The sequence below is a fragment of the Thunnus albacares genome, chromosome 7, assembly GCF_914725855.1.
Source record: "Thunnus albacares chromosome 7, fThuAlb1.1, whole genome shotgun sequence".
Taxonomy (NCBI): Eukaryota; Metazoa; Chordata; class Actinopteri; order Scombriformes; family Scombridae; genus Thunnus; species Thunnus albacares.
The window spans coordinates 4,062,501-4,076,879 of record NC_058112.1 but is presented as its reverse complement, the minus strand read 5'-3'; the positions used below and the strand labels follow the sequence as shown (position 1 = coordinate 4,076,879).

The following is a 14,379-nucleotide window of genomic DNA, read 5'->3' as shown; positions in this document are numbered from 1 at the left end:
TTTTGTATACAGATGACTTCATTCACATTTTGTGTGTGTGTGTGTGTGTGTGTGTGTGTGTGTGTGTGTGTGTGTGTGTGTGTGTGGTTGGTAGACCCACTGTATAAGTAGGATTAGAAGAGTGGAGAGAGGATGTAGAAAACAGACACATATGACATACAACCACCTTCATACTAGAGCTGTAAAAAGATAAAACAAAGAGAACGTTTCATTTTTACACCCATGTCAGTGATTTCATTTTCTTGGTCTTTTTTTACACAAGCCTTTGGATGTTGGGCTGGTGTGTGTGTGTGTGTGCGTGTGTGTGTGTGTGTGTGTGTGTGAGAGAGCGAAAACAAGAGCATATGTGTTTATGTTGTCATATATTGTTGGGGGTATGTTCAGTGATGTTGGGGAGGTTGCATAGCAACTCAGTTGGACAGCACAGCGTGGTTTAAAACCACAATGACCTCATGTACAGCGAGAGACTGAAAAGAGTGGTGTGAGGGACAAAACGGGTAAAGAGATGAAGGTAGTCGGGATGGAAGTACGGAAGCAAGGATGACAGGAAGAAAAAGTAGCGACGACTGAAAGTGCGAAACGGCAAAAAAACAAAAATCAGATCGTTGCAACATCCAGGAACAAAAGAGAGGGAGAGGAAGAGAAAGTGATAAGAGGAGAAGAAGAGAGGGAAAGAGCGGAAAAGAGAGACAGCGGAGAGAAAAAGATAGACAGGGCGATGAAGCTTGTCCGCCAGGCTTTGTGTTGTTGTTTCTCTCTGCCATCCATCTAAGCCCTCTGCTACCTCTGTCCCTTTACACACACTCTCACAAACAAAAGCATGTGTCACAAACACACGCACACACACGTACACACGCACACACACACACTGTCCCAAACCTCAGACTGGCCTGGTGTTTCTGGCCAGTGGCTCAGTGCTTGGGCTGTGTGTCTGCGTGTGTGTTTATGTGTTTTAAGGCTGTTTTGTTCAGAATGCAGGCAGGCAGAGAGAGCGGTTTTACTGCTGATAAAAGTATTTGGTTAATCAGCTTCTGTCCCCGTCCCCTGACTAGAAGTGTTTGCGTGTGTGTGTGTGTGTGTTTGACACAGGCCATTGAAGTTGGGGGGCTCCCGGGGGGCGGGCTGGGGATGGAGATTGGCATCAGCTCTCGGCCAGTAGCGTCACAAAGTCGTTCCTGAGGGACAGGAAGGGCAGCCAATGAGAGTGTCCCTCTGGAGCTATAGGGAGAAAGCGGGTTTGGGAGGGGAGGTGGGGAGGTTGGGGGGGGGGGGGGGGGGGGGGGGGGGGGGGGGGTAGGAAGTGGGTTGGAGAGGGGAAGTGGAGGGGGAGAGGGAGTAAACAGAAAGGGACGAGGGAGGAAGAAAAAAGGAGTGTCTAGGATGAGAAGGAGAGACAGACAGATAAAGAGAGAGAGTGAGAGAGAGTCGGATGACAATTACCCTCTTGACTTCTGTCCAGCACCAGTTGTCAATCAGCCTGCCCCTCTGAGAGAAGAACCAGCCTATCATTGGCTACACTGACCCACATCCCGCCTCTCTGGGCCGCGTGGCCAATGTGTGATTGGCCACGGTGACCCGTTCGTCAAAGAGATCTGGGAACACCAGAGCCTTGGGCTGCCTTGGGAATAAGTGGCCCTGATACTGTACGTGCATGCATGTGTTGTTTAGGAGAAAAAAAAAAGACAAAGGGGTTTCTTATTGAGGCTATAACTGCTTTCATGGGACAGAAGAGAAAAAAGACGGACAAAGATAGAGAGGGAGTAAGTGGGAATGTGGTAAAAGAGGGGAAATGTCGAGGGAGGTGTCGAAGAGAGATAGAGATGTGAGAGAGGCTATAGAGAGCAGGAGAAACAGAGGGACAAAAAAGAAATTGGAAAAAAAGGCGACGTAGAAAGACGGATGTTAGAACAAAGCACGGACAGCGAGCAGTGGTAAGGGCAGAAACACTAAAGAGATGGAGGGACAATAGTGGAGAAAGATGTCAGGAGATGGTTAATGAACAAGGGAAGGCAGAATGGAGAAGTAAGGGAGCGATAGATCGAAGAGGTAGAGAGATGAGCGGAGAGAAAGGTGCATTGTTGCACTGCTTTGTAGTACTGTGCGTGTGTGTGTGTGTGTGGGTGCTTACATGTGCATGTGGATAATTAATGACAACAACTGTGTAAATATTTGTTTATGATAGCATCATCATGATGCAGAAGCTTAACTTCACTTCACCTCCTTTCCTCTCCTCTCCTCTCCTCTCCTCTCCTCTCCTCTCCTCTTCTCTCCTCTCTTCCTCTCCTCTCCTCTCCTCTCCTCTCCTCTCCTCTCCTCTCCTCTGATGTAGTCTAAAACTAAAATTGGAGCATGCCAAAACAGCAGTGGCTCGCTGTTGTGTGAGAGGCATTATCTGCCATCTTTAGTATAGTTAACCTGCTTTTCAATTATGAGTGTTTTAGTTACAAACTTCTTCAGAGGTTTAAATCCTTCGTTTAAAACTTAATGAAAGCAGGTCATAAACCCCTTTTCCACACAGCATTAACATGTATTATAGGTGATTATATTGGGTGTGGAAAGAGCAAAACATGTGTAAATGTACCACCCATCAGGTGTACATGTTCATTGTATAAGCTTAGAATAGCTTGCCCATTTGATGTGTTCAACAGAAGGTCTATTTTTTTCTAGATTCAGGTGCTGTGTCTCACATGTAATCAGTTACCCGCAATCTTAAACCCATGTGTCAATATGTACAGTGCATTGTTTAAATTAGACACACACTACAGACGGAGCTCATATCATTCCTGGGCTTTATGATGGCTACAGGTGTTCAGTCAACTGAAGGACTTCATACTTTCAACAAACAGGTCTGGATAATGTGGGTGGGAATCAAATCATCATATATATTTCACCAGGCATTTAAATGAAAATTGCTCATTTTGCTTGCGCCTGCAGTAAGAGGCCGTCTGAGCAAATGCAATTTCATGCCAAAATGTGTGCCACCTAATTTGAAATACAATTTATCAGTGATGATTTATTATTTGCGTGGAATTTGAAAATGTTGTGACAGGAGCAACACATCCTCATAAAAAAATGACGGTATAGATCCAAAATCCAGGCTAGCAGCTGTAGTAATGCACCCTGGCTTTCCAAAACTGTTAAAAAATAATTATGTTTGAAGGTGTGACAGTACTGTGGTTAACTTCTGGTAAGGTTTAGGCACAAAAACCACTCGGTTAGGGAAAGATTATAGTTTGGGTTAAAATAATCACTTGAAACTCGGTTTATATATCCTTAAATACGCAACCTTTGTCGTCATGACAGCAGTAAACGCGACCACATTACGTTTTTTAAAAAATGTCCCCACTCGCGGTTGGAAACATGACAGTCATGGTTGGAAACGGGAAGCGAACAGTGGTCTCATGCGGCAAAGTCCACTTCTTGCCATCCAACTATGTAGCCATCTAAAATCATCTCATGACATTACCGTATACTGACGTCATCTGAACCGCGTCACTTCCCTGGTTCATAATTACTACGGCTGCTAGATGGTGTAAATGTATACTGTGGTTTCTCTTGTGAGGACTGGCTGGACAGGAGAAGCAGTTCTGTGTCAGACGTACTGATCTCTGCCTGATCTCATCATCTGTAGATTCTCACTGATGGCGTGCGTCCTCAGGGTGCTGCTCGCTCACTCAACTTTAGATTTAAAAAACGTACCAAACAATAAGATTATAACAAAATTCTCACGACAGATTTCATTTCAGCATAAAGGTCAAAGATGTCATTTCTAATTCCTGTATGTTTTTCACCTGGAGAATTGAGACTGGTAGTGGGATATTCTGCATTGCAGATTCTCATACTGGGACCTGTTTTGCGTATGCATGTAAATGTGTGTGTGTTTTGTCACTGTGGACACCGTGGTATAATTGCGTGCCTGACTGTCTAATGAACCATAGCAGCCCATTACAATGCAGACAAGTGTGTGGTTTTAGGTTGGACTTTAGTTGTGCTTACTGTTTGTGTGTGTGCTCGCGTCCGATTGTTTATTGTGTAGTCTGCAGGTGTGGCTGACACTGTTTATTGAATGTTGTCTTGGCTTTGTGTGTGTTTGCACAGACAGATAATGTGGATCCCTTCTATGCTGCTTTTTTAATGCTCCTGGCTTCAGTAGCGCACCCCTTGCTGCTAGGGAGAATATTTTAACACACATACACACACACACACACACACATACAAATGATTTAAGCCAACCAATGACCAATAAAACTAAAACTCTGTCGTAAACTGTTGGATCATGTCTATAGCGCAGTTCCACCCAAAGATAACAGTTTAAGAAGTAGCGCTTCCTCTAAATGAAACAACAAAACATCACTTTGTCTTTTTTCTTGACATTCCTGCAGTCTGCTGACCCCTTACGCCAATCAGTGGAAAATACCCAGGCAGTCAAATAAACTCAAATAATCCACATTTATATTCACATTGTGAGAATGTGTTTATGAGAGGTACTTCAACCTTAGAAAGGGACGCAGATTTAAAGTACACTGCACTTCCAAGGCACTCACTTCTCTACTGTTCTCATTAACGGTAACAACATTCGGTGTATTTACCGAAATGCGCATGTAAAACACACATTTGATAGACTTAAGGTGTCTCAGGAGTTAACAAAAGGAAAAGCACACTTCTGTTATTGGTAGAGGATTGTTGCGCATGGTTTATAAACTTAATTGTTGTATGTGTGTAAGCGTGTGTGTATAAATGCTCCCAGGATTCCCAGCAGCATCCTGTTTGCTTTGTGTCACACACACTCACACATATATCATGCTCCGGGGTTTTTGTTTGTGCTGAGTTTAAGCAGTGCGTATGTGATGTTCTTTAGAGTAGATTGTTTGATCTCTAGGCCTCTGCTGTCTCAAAAATTATTGGCTTCCCTACAGGTATGCTATTTTTCTGTGTGTGTATTTGTGTGTATGTGTGTGCTTGTGGCCATGTTTGTCAAGTTTAGCTCTGTAACAATAAATGCAATAATAAATACACTTTTGTGCACCATTTGATACAGAATGTTTGGTTCAGTACGTGACTTTCCTCGGTTCAATATGCTCTGCGACCCAAACAATTAGTGTCAAGATAGTTTAATAATCCACTTATTCCAACGTGCGAAACAATAATTCTAGAGTGCAAGTTCCACCTGTAACGTTTTGGCAGTGCACCACTTAGCTGTAGTATGCTAGCTGGTTTAGCCAAGTTACCCTGGTGCCCGTGCTCATGTAGTGTCGTTATTTCCGTATTTTAACAATATTTCATCTTCCCGTCCCCCTACCCTCACTATGACGGCTTTCACTCTGCCTTTTGGTGAAGCCATTCAGAACCACCATAAATACATTTGATTTCTGACGTGGTCAGACGGCACGTTGTAGGGGCATAAACCAGCTGTCAGCAGGTGTTCTGACTTCTTACAAGAAACAGAAAGGTTGTTTTCCTTTTCCACTGCAGCACAACTAAACTGTTTCAGTAATAGTTTTGACCAGTGAGACATTGTTGGATGTTTACATTTTTCAAATTGAAGGGCCAAAATATTATTTACCACCTTTCTTTCTTTTCTGCTGTACCGAAATCGTACCGAACTGTGACCCCAGTAAACGAGGTACATACTGAACTGTGAATTTTGTTACACCCCTAGTTTTCAAGTGTATAAGTTCTCAACAAATGACAGTCTGTCTGAGAGAATTATTTACTCAACATACATACCTCACAACCTGAAACATGACTCAGCAAAAGTACCCCTAAATGTTTTTGCAAAGAAAAAGACAGAATTAGTGTCAGAAAACAAAGTCATTCTTCTTCATTCTTATTAGTACATGGGTTTTAGTGACATCACATAATTTCCATCACAGCTCTGCCCACTTTCAACCTTAGCAGAGATCTAATCAACCAGAATAAGTTCAACACTGGAATGGGTGTGCAGGGCCTTTAAGTTTAAAAATCTTTAACAGCCTTCTTTGTGTCTTAGAAATGATAAGCTGTGCAAATGGGTTATTTTGTCAGTGACTGTATGAAACTCGCCTGTATGTGCTCTGTGTTATTAATTGGCTTACTGTGCCAATTTACATCCCTCAAACTAGAGCCTGAGGGTGACGGGAAGTGAGGTACACTGAAGGCGAGACAGAGATGGATAAACACACACTAGCGGAAAGACATATTAATTGGATACCTTGAATACTTTTTCCTCATATACACGCTCTTCCCCACACGTACTGGCATCCTCATGCTGGGTTCTCTCTGTATATTTTTTCCTAATGGTGTACTTACACATATACACACACCCCTGTACATACACACATATATACTTGGACGCTCCCTCCTTTTTACGCATACTGTATGTATAAGCATGCTCAGCCCTTCCCACACAATCTCACATACACCCCCCACCGACCCCCTGGTGTGTGCAGGGTTCACAGTAACGGTGTATGTGTCTCTGAGGGGGGACAGCGGGAGGATATGGGAATCTAAATAAAGCTTTGTGGGCTTGGCTAATGAAACACACTGTATTCCCCACAGTCTCATCAGGAAAAATGTGCTTTTATCAGAGGCAGGGCTAACAGTGCATCTAGGTCTTTCTACAACAACCAAACTCTTCATAACTACTAGAAGAATATGTTTTTTTTAATCATAGTTTCACCTTTTTCTATTTGTCAGGGAAAAAATTACTGAGACTCCCTGTCACAACAAGACCAGGGATGCTCGGTTCAAGCAGAGTGCGGTCACAGTGGGGAACATCGCTTGTCAGAAAGTGAAACCTTTGATTCAGATCTCTGCGAGTGCCACAGGTGCCTCTTTTCATGTAGAATCCAGAAGATACTCCCTCCTTTCTTAAAGTCGGCGAGACTTGCATAAGCTTGTCAGGATACTGAAACAGCTGGATTCGCAAGATCACACGAGAATCCATCATGTCAGGCTTCAAGTTACGCACTTGTGTCTGAGCCGCTGGTGGATCGGCGCCCCTATGAGGATTTTTCGCGTGATCTTGTGAATCCAGCTGCCTCGCAAGGTAAGACGGTGATAGACAGATGGTTCATCCAATCACCTGCCAAGTATTTTTCTTGAAAGTGCCTGCCCTTTTCTAAACAGTTTCCAAGGACGACTTTTCAGATGGTTCTGTGTAACAAACCATCTGGCGCATCAGGTTACTGAAACGGGTGATGTGGCATAAAAGGTTGCTTGGAACTAGGATTGTCCAAAAATATATGCATGCCTGCATTGTTTTACCTCAGATTACTTGCTAATGTGTCAGTATTCTGGAAATGCCTTTGCACTGCATGTTATTGATACTGAAGGCATCATATATATATATATATATATATATAGTACTGTAGTAATCAATCCAACCCAAGTCAGTGTAGAAAAATGTGTAGCTTACATACAAATAATGTTTTCTACACTTTAAAGTAACAAACATCAACTCCATTGTATTTGATGTGTCGAAGCAGTGCTCCGTGCTCACTGCGTAGTACTAAAGCAGTTGCCGACTTAAGCGTGCGTATCCGTAAAACCAGAAATTACTATAAAACATGTTTTAATTGTGAAGTGATATGCTATAGGTGTTTTTGGAGGAAAAAGCCTTTTTATTAGCTCAGAAAAAGTACTTTATTTTTCTTCTGGTTTTCTCTTCTCATACCTTCTCTCATCTGTTTCGGTCTGCTGTGTTTGGCAGACATGTTAGTCATGTTGGGAGGTCCCTATCCGCGCCGGGTTCTGTTCAGGCAGACGCGCAGCCTTCAAGTCAAACTCCTGTGTGTGTGTGTTTCTGTCTCAAGTGCATACTGTATGTCTGCGTGTGCATATGTGTTTGTCCAGGGATCCATTAGTCCGTTATTAGTGCACTGTGGTCCACATCTGGCCTTCAGAACCAGCTCCAGCTCTAGATTCTCCAAGGAGATTTTTAGACCGGGTCCAAATGCTCAAATCGTTACCCAGGTTTTGATCCATATTCTCTATTTTATCAATCTAGATCCATATGCGAAGACGCTACACGAGCAGATTCAGAGATTAAAGATGAAATATGTTTTTGGTTGTTGTTGTTGTTGTTGGACAGATCCTCAGCATCTCCTATCTGTCTGTTAGTGTTGTAGTGTATGCCTGCTACGCCTCGAAGCACCTCAGAAATGTGTGTGTTTGTGTGAGAGCGAGAAAGAAAAAGAGATTTCATTTTTTTATCTTTTTCTACAATTGCCTGCAAGTTATGGGAGGAGCAGCACTTAGCTTGTGTATGTTTTTGTGGTGATGAATAAACAAAGCAGCTGACTTTGTAGTAAATCTAGATTTTCTCAGTATTATTGTGGAAGTTACACTGCAGAGTAATTGTTGTTTTTATATTAATCCCTGCCCTGGGCCCAGTTTTAGTTCTACTTCAACTACAGCACTAAAGTAGTTCTTTTGATGTCATAATTATGGCACAGTGCTTAGTTTGTAATAGTTTCTTTTTTTTTTGCTTTCATCCATAAAAATCTGGGTTTTGCAACATTTTGGGAGCAGATAGACATTGGCAGGTTATGATAGTGTTATGCACACTTTGTCCTCCGGTCTCTCTATTGACACGGCCTCTCTGCACTATTCAAAGCTTACATGAAAAATGCTACCAAAAGGCCTAAAACCTTGAAACTTAGATACATGGTTTCATAGACCAGCAGTTCATAAATTCTTACACTAATAAATCACACATTATTTGAAGTAAAAGTGGGATAATAATTTAGTAACACACCTCACAATCTGAGACAGCAGATTTTTCTGTAAGAATGGTGCCAAATTGTAGTTGTCGTAGTTTTAATGGACTAAACATCCATATAATTTGGATATGGTGTTAGGTGTTGTTTATGGTTATTTTTCCTCGCGGTTGTTCTGCACACGCAGTATATTTGGCTTTGCATGAGTTAAGCTGCTGGAAGGCACACCTCGACACTGTTTTTATTTTCAAAAGGAACACTTCACTGATTTATAACTTCTTGTTTTCATTCGAGCTTTTGGCTCAGCTTAAACGTGAGGATGGGGTGGGTCAAAAGGGACTCAACGAGGATATGGAGTGAGGAATATGAGGAGAGGTATAAAGAGTAGGAGGGGGAGGGGGGTCACAGGAGAGAGCAGGATGAGAGCGAAGGATTTTCAAAGATCAGAGAGAGAGGTGAGTAAGTGAGAAGTGAGGAATCGTGCGGTGGGGAGGAGGTGTACAGGAAACCCCATTGTGTGGTGGTTCCAGCCATTTCCTGTTTGTGTGCCAGCTGTACTTCCCTCCTTCCTGTTGTACCCAGGAAGTCAGTGTCACATTCCAGCTCTGATCAACTCTGTGTGTGTGTCAGAGAGATCTCAGGACATTGTCTTCTTGGTCATACCTGCATGTTTGTTTCTTCCCTGCTCTATTTTTAGGGATTTTAAAGAACATAAGTTAACAGAGGGTAAACAGATACATGTATAGAAATGTATGCATAGAATGGACACATGCATACTTGCAAACTCCAATAAAACAGTAGTGGTCACGGTTTGTAGAGACCGCTTGAACTTTGAATCCAATATTGGGTAGACAAAGGAGAGCACAATTATAATTTAGACAACCTACTGAGACTTATATTACTGGAGAAGTCTGGTGGAAACTTCTAAACTTCTTATAAAAAGACATGCAGTCCAGTTTCAAGACTCCAAACTCCTCAAACCAGTTAGTGTTATACTTTCATTACGCTCAAACTCATTTAGTCTAAATATGTCCAGAAAGACCTGTTGTGTCAGGTGTACAGTATATGACAATCTGCCTCTGTAGTTGAAATGAGGTTGAGCCCTGTTTGGTCTTCACCTCTGCCTTTTTAGTCTTGGCTCTGACCCTTTCGGGCACTGTCTTGGTATGTAAGATCTGTCCATGTAGAACACGGAGAAGGGTTTGCTTGCTGACATACAATAAATACTAAACACACTTTCTCATTTCTCTTTCTCTCGCTGTTTGTCTTCATTTTTCCTCAGCGGTAGAAGAAGGGGAGTCTTCAGAGTGTGGAGGGACCTGGGATGAATCAACTGTCCAGACGGGTTAGTGTACAGACACATGCACACATGTACACACTCATGCACACATACACACACACACTGATATTGTAATAGAGTTCCAGCCAGCTGTCAGATCCACACAAGACGCTAAAGTGTATACATCTCTTACACAAACACACAGAGACACACACAATTTGTAATATCAATTCCACATGGTTTATAATGGCCTGCTCAGAGGGATATCAAGGAGACGAAGGGGGGAAAGATGGAGAGATGAAAATGAACACAGAAGGAATTAGGATGGAGGGATTGGTGAAAGTATTAGGAGAAGGAAAAATCATATACGAGAGGAAAAAGAGGAGATTTGAAAGGAGGAAGAAGGAATGAGAGGGAGATGCGGAAAGAGACAGAGCACTTACTGGTCTCTGGAGTCAGACTGAATGGAAAGAGAGATGACAAAGGGGATATGGAGAGAGAGAGATGGGTGGAGGGGGGACAAGAGAGAGATTTGTGTGCTTTTTCACTACTCTCTGTGGTCTGGTGATATCCTGGGAGGAAGTCAGAGAGATGGTAGGGCTTTTCTTTTCTTTTTGTCCTTTTCTTGGATTTTAGTTTTTCCTTGCGGTTTCTCCAAACCAACCGCTTCATTTCTCCCTCTCCCTTCTCCTCTCGCTTGTTTCCACCCTGAGATGGAAATTTGAAATTATCCTCACTTGCCCTTTTGCCTCGATGGAAATAGAACAACTGAACCAACTGCTGAAGTTAATGTATGAGATGAAAAACAACGTATATCTTGAAAGAAAAAAAAGATGGCGGAGTGGATTCCATGGATTTGGTTTTATTTAACGGAACTTTGCAAGCAAAACATACAACTTTTAAACAACTACAAGAGGCATATGAAAGCAGGCTTTGTGCAACCCTCTTGCTATATATAAAAAAGTGCACATTTTCATGAAAAACGTTAATGTAGTGGAGAACCTAACCACTCACAACTTCTAGCTGATAAATGTTCCTATAGGGTTATGATTATGGCCAAGGCAAGTATTCCAAATCTGGATTGTCATCGTTTATGATGATCCAAATGTGACTGGGGACAATAAAGAAGGGAATTCATATATAAAGTTGGATTCAGCAGATGCAACAGGATCTGTGGTTGAAGCAAATTGGCCTCGTTCCCTGGTCAGGCTTTTGAGCTCAGCAAAACTGCAACAAATGATTATTTTCATGATCAATTAATCTACTGATTATTTTGATTAATTGGTTAATGCTTTGTATTTTTCCCACCAATAGTCTGAAATCCAAAGATCTAGAGTTAACTATCATAGAGGTCTAAGAAAATCTAAAAATATGTACATTTGAGAAACAGGAACCAGAGAGTTATCACTATGTTTGCTTTAAAAATACTCGTAATGATTAACTGAGTATCAGAATTGTTACAGATAAACTTTCTGTTGATTGACTAATCAGTTTCAGCCCCAGCATTCAGGAGTAACATTATTTGTGGGTACATTTTTGGGAAATTCCTTTAATCAGTAGTATCACAACTGCTGTCGTGAGTCAAAGATTCCAGAGTGAAAAATGGTGCATCTGCTGGGTCCATATGCCAGCCCTGGCACAACTATGTAGATTATTGACATTTTTCTGTCATTAGTACTTAGTAAAGATCAAATTACAAAATTTCCAAACGATGGCAAAAACAGCTTGACTCCTGTAGGTGTTTGCCAGCTGTAGCTAGTTTTTCTGCTCTGGTTTGCAGCCTATCAGAGAACAGTTAAACATTTCCTCTGACTAGATCCCAACAGGGAAATAAGATACTGCTGAATGTGGTAAATATGCAGTTATCTCTCTCTCTCTGCCTCCCTTGCCCTGTCTCTTGCTCAGCTCAACAGGGATAGAAGGATAGGAAAGTATGACCCTTGGGGTGTCTATGACGTGCTGAACCCTCCCATCCTTGGCCTCCCTTCCTCAGACTTGTGCTAACTCTCCTCCAGGGGATGCTGCACGGGTCTATGTCTGTGTGTGTGTGTGTGTGTGTGTGTGTGAGTGTGCGTGTTAAGGGGGGTGCTGACTGAGGTCCTGGGTGGCTCACTAGAACTGCTGTGTGTGTCAGTTCCTGCAGGAAGTTAGAGTCCCATGACACACACACACACACACCACACCTCTATGCTCACACTTTTCTTCCCATAAAAACATACGGTCCCATATTCCCTTACTCAACCCCTCTTTCATTTTGGATTTTACCGTCAATTCCCTGTCCCAGCCAAGGAAATAAAAGAAGGAAGGGTCATTACGTCACTGTGTAGCGTGTGAACGCACATTGGTGCCACACTTGAAAGCTCTTGGCACAGCTAGTGTGGCGGTGAATGGGCAGACCACTCCCTCATCTCTCCCCTCTCATTTTCACAGGTTATCAATCTGAGTGATGGAGGCGCCGGCATTGTGGTGTGTTGTTATTTAGCTAATGTTTCATGGGTTTTCAAGGTACATTTCGTTTGATTTGTAGGTAAATTCAATCATTTATTTGCATGTAAGTTACGTTAATGTTATGCTGGATTTATAAAGGATTGGAGCTTCTTATGCATATGTGATTGAGGTTATTAACAGACTAACATTAGTAGGTTAGCTAAACTGTGATAATACCTTAAGTTAATTAACTCTGAGCCCATTAGCTAACATTATGCAATCAACAGTTTTTGTTATGTTGATCAGGTGGACAGCAGGGCACCAGACAAATGGGATTACAGCCCAGGTGTTGATTTTATCAGATTTCTTCATTCATAATTATGATGCATTATTTTCTGATGATCAAGTTCATTGTTTAAAATTTTCTTACAGTTTCTGATAGCCATGGAATGTATGCTTTTGTTGTTTTATAGCTAAGGGTTAGTTTATACCCTACCAATGCACAGTTAATAATCAGCGGTGGTTTGTAAACATTTAGTGTGAATACATTTCATTTGAATACACAACATTAGCTATTATTATCCCTGTCAATCATCATAAAGCAACAGACTGAAATAAAAGGAAGAGGGAAGGATACAGAAGAATACAGATTTTGTTAACTGTTTATTTATCCTAAACTCAATATGTTACAGGGACACTTCACTTGCAACTTTTTTAAAATTTGCCATGGAGAGCATTTTAATTTGACTTGCTATAAGCCCTGTAAAGTTTGCCCATAATCATCTTTGGGTACTATTTAGAGACCAACGCCAAATAAACAAATGTACACGTTTGGGAAAATCAGTCTGTATTCTCCGAAGTGTGTTCTTTCATTTGGTAGAAGCATTTCTTTCTTCATCAAAGGTCATATGATGTAGATATGTTGGGTTTTAGTGTACTTCTCCATGCATCTCCCATAGGTTTCAATAGAACTAGCATCAAAGTCTGGCACCAAGCAGAGCATTAGAACGTAGGTATTATGATGTAATGACCCTTCATTTGTTTATAGTTTCCTTGCTCCCAGCATCCTCTGCATCACTTTTTCTTTCTGTCCCTGCATGCTTGTCTCTTTCTGCCCGTCTATGTCTCTGTATTTCTTTCTCCCTGTGTGTCTGTCACTCTCTTCCTCTGTACCTTAACTTTTTTACTGTTTATCATATTAGAGGAAGTGTGTGTGTGTGTGTGAGAGAGAGAGAGAGAAAGAGAAAGAAAGTGTAAAGGAGCAAGAACTGCTGTCTAACCCTTATTCAAAACAGATTAAAAAGAAAAAAGACCTTGTTTCCTTTACTCCCTGGGAGATGGTGTCGACAAGGACAGGGTGAGAAAGAGAGGGAGAGAAGAAAAAAGGGAAAGAGAGAACGGAGAAATATACCTTCCCATACTGCTATTAAATTCACAAGCTTCCACCCCTCCTCTCTCCTTCCTTTCCTCTCTTTTTCTGTCTCCCTGTCTCTCTTTCGCTTACTCTGGAAAATGTGTGTTGAGTTTGGAAAGACCCGCGGGAGGGAAAGGCGGAGGGAAGTGGGAGGGTGACTCGGAAGGGAATTGCATCTAACCTATTCTCCCCGACTCCTACATCTCCTCCTCTCCTTTCCTCCTCCTCCCTCTCCCTGGCCTTTCTACCCCACAGAGGAGCCCTATGAGGCCGAAGGTGCCCCGTCACCCTCTGTCTCTCCTTCCTTCTGCCGCCCCTCAGTGGGACAGAAAAACAACTTGTCCCCTTCCTCTCTTGTTTCCTCTCTTGTTCCCTTGCTCCCCTGGTGTGCTGGGAGAAGAAAAAGAGCAAAGTTGCCAGGGATAGAGAAAGGAAATGAGAGACAGAGAGAGAGAGAGAGTTGGGAAGGGAAGGTAGCAGTAGAATGTCCCATTCAGACCTCATCATACTCTTTCTCGATTCTTGTCTGACAGCCTACTGTAGACCGCACAAACACATAC

At 42.2% G+C, this 14,379-nt stretch overlaps 1 protein-coding gene across 3 annotated transcripts in view; it reads left to right on the top strand.

Moving 5' to 3' along the window:
* znf423 (zinc finger protein 423) overlaps positions 1-14,379 on the top strand; it is a 156,602-nt gene that overhangs the window by 13,291 nt on the left and 128,932 nt on the right. For all 3 annotated transcript variants that reach the window (XM_044356541.1, XM_044356540.1, XM_044356542.1), the window contains exon 2: positions 9,982-10,044. In XM_044356541.1, coding sequence (XP_044212476.1) covers positions 9,982-10,044 — 63 coding nt within the window. The remainder of the gene's footprint in view (positions 1-9,981; positions 10,045-14,379) is intronic.